General features: G+C 28.8%; 1 protein-coding gene across 5 annotated transcripts in view; it reads left to right on the top strand.

Moving 5' to 3' along the window:
- LOC100573836 (collagen alpha-1(XVIII) chain) overlaps positions 1-4,536 on the top strand; it is a 285,075-nt gene extending 280,539 nt beyond the window's left edge. For all 5 annotated transcript variants that reach the window (XM_029488395.1, XM_029488396.1, XM_029488397.1 and 2 more), the window contains one exon: positions 3,852-4,536. In XM_029488395.1, the coding sequence (XP_029344255.1) occupies positions 3,852-4,182 (331 nt within the window). In that variant the 3' untranslated portion in view covers positions 4,183-4,536. The remainder of the gene's footprint in view (positions 1-3,851) is intronic.
- Positions 4,537-7,072: the final 2,536 nt, after the last annotated feature.

Genomic DNA, 7,072 nt, shown 5'->3' on the forward strand with positions numbered 1-7,072 from the left:
GCAACGTACGTGGGTTTCCACTGTAAACGAAAAATGTTTAAGCAATGTCTGACACCACTGGGTCGTGGTTAATCGCGTGGTAACCTAACCTGACCGACCACTCATTGGAAAGCATTTACGAGAAAGTGTATGGTGCGGAAACCCTCCTTTACTCGAGCAAAGTATGACACGTAGTTCACCAGACCGTGAAACACCCGTGTTCGCGCATTTCGGCGTCCAACCGATTGCGACCTCGCGCAGGGACGTCGCTTGCGTCTGTGGCCAGTCCATAAAATATCGATCGCTTCAGTGTACCATACTATGGTGATTTTTTGGGGGGAAGCGATTTGCTTGCAATCAGCTGCAGGTACAAAATACTCAAAGACCTGATGAAAACAATAACTTATAGTAGGCATTTAGGTCTGGCAGGCCATTAAACAATATAATATTATTAGGTATTTAAACGTAAAATGTTAAACTTCGAAAGTTTTTAAAAATAATAATTCCAAATATTTGAAACCTCACCTTAACTGTGGGTTACATTTTTTATATATAATTTCCGTTGTTAGCCGGATATGCGACTAACATTTTCACGTAGGTCAGTATTTGATTTTTGATCAATACTAATATTACAATAATATTATAATCCATTAAAAAAAAATCAGTGGTTCACGAATTCCATAATGATCGTTTAAATTAATACATACACAAAAACTAAATACTTTCAATTTTCACTTTTTTTTATTGCAATACATTTTAACAAAAATGTATTATATTAGCAATTGGTTTAGTATAATAAATTGATAGAGTATATTATGCTGGCCAAAAAAAATGACATGAAAATATAATAATTATAATAATATGTTCCCTCTAAATTTTACCTATTGTAAAATATTGAACAGTTAATAATATTAATTATCGGTTTTTTGAAACTTTCGTGGAATGGTTTATTAGGTATTGTTGAAGTATTCATTAACCCAACCTATCCTAACACCTCTAAATAATATTATATAATAATATATAAACTATAGAGATATATAATATTATTAGGTGTTAACTTATTATATAATATAGACTATCAGAAGATTATTATTGAGTGTTGGACGTAGGTAGGCGAAGGAGAGCTTATAACGGTTTTGTCGATGAGTACTTTTAGAAGTGAAGAAAGAAGGGGACTAGAGAATTGATTAATGAGCTTGACATTGTGATTAACCCTGAAAGATTTTCGACAATACGACCTGTGTGAAAATTTCGATGGTTGGGAGCTTCGGAGCATACGTTTTGGTTTTGGGTTAAGTCAGTACCTGTTATTACTATAACTCAAATGGTTGTTGCATTGCTATAATAACATGTGTTATGACTTATGATATATTGTTGTTATACATTTAAAAATCGTCAAATTTGTTATAAAACGTAGAGCGTATCTATTGATGTTTTAATTTACGCATTACAACTCCCAGTCAAGTGCCACTAATGGGTGATTGCTTATTCAAATTTTCAATGTATTTGTTCCGTCACCACAAACATTTATTGTGCTAAATACTAAAATATAGTAAATATTCTGTAAATCTTGAAAAAAAAAATTAATCTTTGATTTAGAAGTAGGTACCTATAAAGTAAAATCTCCTCATCATGGGCTTAGTACTCAGTTCAGGTATATTTTAAATAGAGTAGAATATATAATCCAGGGACTGGCACCTTTTAGTTTTTACGGTTTCGGTACTTAATTATTTTATTAAGAGGTTCTGGTTCCGGTTCCGGTTCCAGTATGGAAAATTAATTTAATAGTTTAAGTCAGGGTTCTAGTTAAAACAAGTATTAAACAATTACAAAAATGTATATAATTTATTTATTCTTTATGTTTTATATACCTATAGGTACATTAAAAATATTTAAATAATTTAACATTGAAAACCCGTTTTTTTAATTTAAAAATAAGGGTTCCAGTTATTTGAAAATATTGAAATTCGGTTCCGGTTAGGTTCCGGTTCTCAATATTTTAAGAGTTTTTGGGTTCCAGAACCGGTTTTTTTTGGTTCGGTTCCAGTCCCTGTTATATTATATTATAAATCGCATGCAATTACCTAGTACACAGTATACACTATACGACATACGTATCAGACTTGGGTAGTATTCCGAATACAGTATTCGGAATACTGTATTCGAATTACTTTTTAAGTATTCTGAATACTTTTTAAATACTTTTTTTTGAAAGTATTCAATACGGTATTTTGAATACTTTTTACAAGTATTCTGAGTACAGTATTCGGAATACTTTTTTAACATTCAATATTAATTTTAATATAATATTTTATAACTAATAGATTATTCATTGCCAGATAGGTGTGTTTTATCAAGAATATAATAATGTTCATTCATAAACACAGAATTGAAAAAGTAATAATTTTGCTATTGAAATCTAAATTTACTAAAAAAAAGTATTCGAAAATTATTTGGAATACTTTTTGTGAAGTATTCCAAATACTTAGGAATATTATTATCATAAAGTATTCGAATACATATTTTGAATTTTTTAAGTTTTCGGAATATGTACTTGAAATACTTTTTAAAAGTATTTTATTTTTTATTTTTATAAGTCTGATACGTATATCTGTAAACAAGTTACCTATAAGATAGTGCCATTCATTAAAAATTTGTATAAAAGATTCCCAACAAGTGTTTCTACCTCCATCAGAAAAAAAAAAAATCACCGGAATGTTATGCTATTTATAGCAATAAGATATTTTTGATTTTTATTAATTTTTTTTTAACTATTTTTTTTGTTATTTATTTAAGCATGCTAGGAGGACACAACCTCTCCGCTCAGAATCGTTGATTCGTTTTATCATTAAAATAAAATAAAACACATCCGTTACAACGATATACTCGACAACTACTGTACAGCAGAGTGGTACCCATGTGTCCATCTTTTTTTTATACTTATTATAGATTTAAAAATGAGATTTTTGATTTGAGGAGAGGGTATTAAAATGTTAAATATTTCAACATAACACATTTAGTTTTAAGAGAACGCTACGCCCGCATGCGTTGTCTCCGTCTTACAAATGCACAACATAGCAAAAACTGTTTTGCGCTGGACAACTATGCTCCCTCTGTATTTATAGTAGAATTACTAAAGCTCCACAACGAACAGAGAAGAACTTTATCTGTGTCGTAGCGTTTTTATTATTTGGATAACATTAATATAATTAAAGTTATTAGTTTGAGAACATTAAGTTTTTTTTTGTTTTTTCGTTTAATTATTAAAAACTATTGGCAAGTGCTATAAAAAAAAAAAACAAAAATGCTACGACATAGATTAAGTTCTTCCTTATGTGTTGTGGAATTTTGATAATTCTACTATAAATTAAGAGGGAGCATAGTTGTCTGGCGCAAAACATTTTTTGGTATGTTGTGCATTTGTAAGACGGATACAACGTATGCGGGTGTAACGTCCTCTTAAGGTAGATTTGAATAACCGGTGGTTATACGTTATTACCAATATTGAACTGAACTTATGAAACCGTCAAGGTTTCAGTCCCTGCAGTATGACTCTATAATATATAGAAAATAAACAAAAGTAAGTAAACACAACCAAAAAAAAAAAAAATCAGTAGTTGCCATACACATATAGAGCTTACTCACCTGTCATAACGGCAACGTGGCAATAATATATTATTATATATGTACCTACTACGATGTTTATGATACCTCCAGCAAAGCCTTTTCGGAGGAGATCGCCAACAATAATTATTATGAATTTGTATGTACATCATGTAAAATATAATGCAAAATATATTGGTGTCGTTGGTGGATTAATACATTTTTATTATTATTATTATTATTATATTATTGTATCTGTCATTGTTCAGGCCTCAGAAGACCATCTGGCACGGATCGGACATGTCCGGTGACAGTGCCGTGGACGGAAACTGCGACGCTTGGAACTCGGAGAGCTCCGACAAACGGGGACTAGGCTCGTCGTTGACGCCAAAGTCCGACCGGCAGGCAAAGCTCCTGGACCAGGATTCGGCGTTCGACTGCCGCAACTTTTTCGTCGTCCTGTGCGTGGAAATCACACCGCACTCGGGGGCGATGTTTTCGAGGAAACGGCGCAGTGGCGGAGGAGGGTTTCACGACGAACCTCAACCACCGATGAGCCGCCAAGAGTACGAGAAGCTCATGGAAGACATCGGAGCTTGAGCACTATACGATATACAAGCCCGAAAACGCATCCGTCTCGCCAGCTGTACCTATTCGATTATCACAAAATAATATAACGTTATCATTTCGACTTCATATTCTCTAGTGTGTACGGTGGCGCCGACACCGCGCTTCTTGTCCAATTTAATTTTCCAGTTTTTTTTTTTAAGACACTACTTTGCTGTAAGCCATACAATACCTATAATATAAGCGAAGCCATATAATAATATTACATATTATACGACATAATTATAATTATTATGTCATTATACTAACGACTACACCGTTTAGTCAGGATATGTCCTTCATTCCTCGTTACTTTTCGTTATAAAATACAAAAACATATTTTAACAATCGCATATCATTCATCTACTCTCGCCATATCTGACTCTACAAAATTATTAATATTATTATTATTATTATTATTATTATTATTATTATTATTGTACTTATTATATTACCGTTTCGAGATTTCCGAAACCACAACTGCAGTGGACCACTTAAAATCATTATTATTATTATCACACTTCAATTATGATAATATTTCACTGTAGTCAGCTCACCCTTAACATTATCATCATCAAACTTGCACATATCTCGTTATCTGGCTTGTATGATGTGGATCTTTTGAACTATTTTTATTCAAAATTTATCTCAATATTTCCATCTGTTCAAAACATAATATTAGGTGTGTTTGGATTTTATTTGTTTATACGTAGTAAATAGTATAAGTTGTTGATAACTAAGTTAATGCTATTGTATTCCTAATGAATTTTCAATTCTCAATTCGAATCAGAATTAGATAGTTTTTCAGAAATACCTAATAGAAAAACAGTAACACTATTTAAACAGTTTTCAAAAGTACCTTATTTTGATTCAACCATCTTATTTTTTATAACCGACAAATGTATACCAACGTCAAAGCGTCAATCGTATTATCAACGGAGATAATGTCGATTTTAAGTTAAATTTCTAATTCCATGTCATAAATAACCATTTGCATTTACACGAAAATAAAATTATGATTTTGGACATTTAGTATATTATATTTGATAATTGTTTTACATTTATGTGTTCAAGTAATAATATTGTATATTTATTTTAAATATTATCAAATCATTTTATACTATACATAAATGTATGAGGTCTGTTTAAAGCATAATCGTTTATACTACAACATATAAAAACATTGATTTTATAAAACATTTTGTACATTTTGTACATTGTATATAATATAGCTATAAATCAACTAATTTTATAAATAAAAACTTAGCAATTAAAGAATTAGTTTGTGTAACGATAGCATGAGTATAACCTATTAAAAATTATAAAAAATAGTTTGAAACCTAAACAAGTGTCATCGATTAAAATATCAACACAAAATTAAAAATTGGTTTATGTAAAAATAATTTTAATTTTAATTCATATACATAAAATATTTATTATTTTAAGAAACGAACAAAGTTCAGAGTACGAATGATAGAAAAAATATTGATATGATTATGTATGATGATGATTGATGAATAATATACATTTTTATGTAATACATAACAAATTAAATGAAGGATTAATTTGAAGTGAATTCTATATTTCTATAAATAGATATATATTTAATCGATGAACATTTTTTTTTCTAATAGTCATAGAATATATTATAGGATATTGTAATGTATTATTTAATATCTCGTTACTGTAGAAGACCATATGAAAATTATTTATATTATATTTATCCAAAGATAGAGTTAATTTGATAAAAATTACTTTTTTTTAATATGTAACATAATAATTATTACAAAATGTTTTCAATATTATTTATTTATTAGTTCCAACACAAATAAATAAATACGATTTGAAAGACATTATTTTACTTTGGTTATAACTTATAAGATAAAATAAGAGTATTTTTTAAATTTATTTCAATTACATTATCTAAGAAACTTATACAATAAGGTAAAACTAAATAAAACGAGATATTTAATATCTTAGTCTAAAACTATAATTTTAAACATTCAATGAAAAAATAATATGTAATAGGTATATGATTTTATTAATTTACATAAAACGTTTGTTTTGAATATAGTTTTAGAATAAATAATAATTATTATTGTTAATTAAAAAATACATTTTTATTGTAGTTAACTTTTATACCTATCTAATTAAATTGTATTTACTGCATTTTTATTTTAAAATATAAATGCAATTTGTAACAAAACTACATGTAATATACTGAACCATTACAACTTTAGGAGGTTACAATTTCATGCAATTAAATAAATCCAATACTTCACTAAAATATAATAAATTAATTCTGTATTTTACATAACTTTTACGAACCGATGAGTTTGTTATTGTTTCCAAGTGTATGTTAAGTTAAGTGTTTAATAAATTAGATCATTCTGTATTACTGTATTAGCTACTGTAATATTATTAAATGTGTAAACAATAAAAATAAATTGCAATTATTAAAATGTCGTAACAATTAATAAAACCCTAGTTTTTAATATATTAAATTGTACGTATTCTTACTTCCCAATCCTATAACTGAGCGTAGTAAATTTTAAAAAAATATTCAAACCACCTTACCAAGATATACCAAATGCAATTTTTTTGATCCAGGGGCTTACTCATTATTTTTGTTTGGTCTTTTATGACAAGACAAACCTCAAATTCATGCTGAGTTATAGATTAGTTCCTCACACTATTTCTGTTTCCATCAAGCTTAATGTATTATTAATAAATGAGTAATATTATATTAAACTAGCTGAACCCGTGCACTTCGTTGCCCATTAAGTGTACCAACTATATGTGACTCAAACTTTGTTCAATTCGTTATTTAATATTCGGTTTATGGTTTCAAAATTAATCTTAACTTTTCCGTTGCCCGGAATAA

The sequence above is a fragment of the Acyrthosiphon pisum genome, chromosome A1, assembly GCF_005508785.2.
Source record: "Acyrthosiphon pisum isolate AL4f chromosome A1, pea_aphid_22Mar2018_4r6ur, whole genome shotgun sequence".
Lineage (NCBI taxonomy): Eukaryota > Metazoa > Arthropoda > Insecta > Hemiptera > Aphididae > Acyrthosiphon > Acyrthosiphon pisum.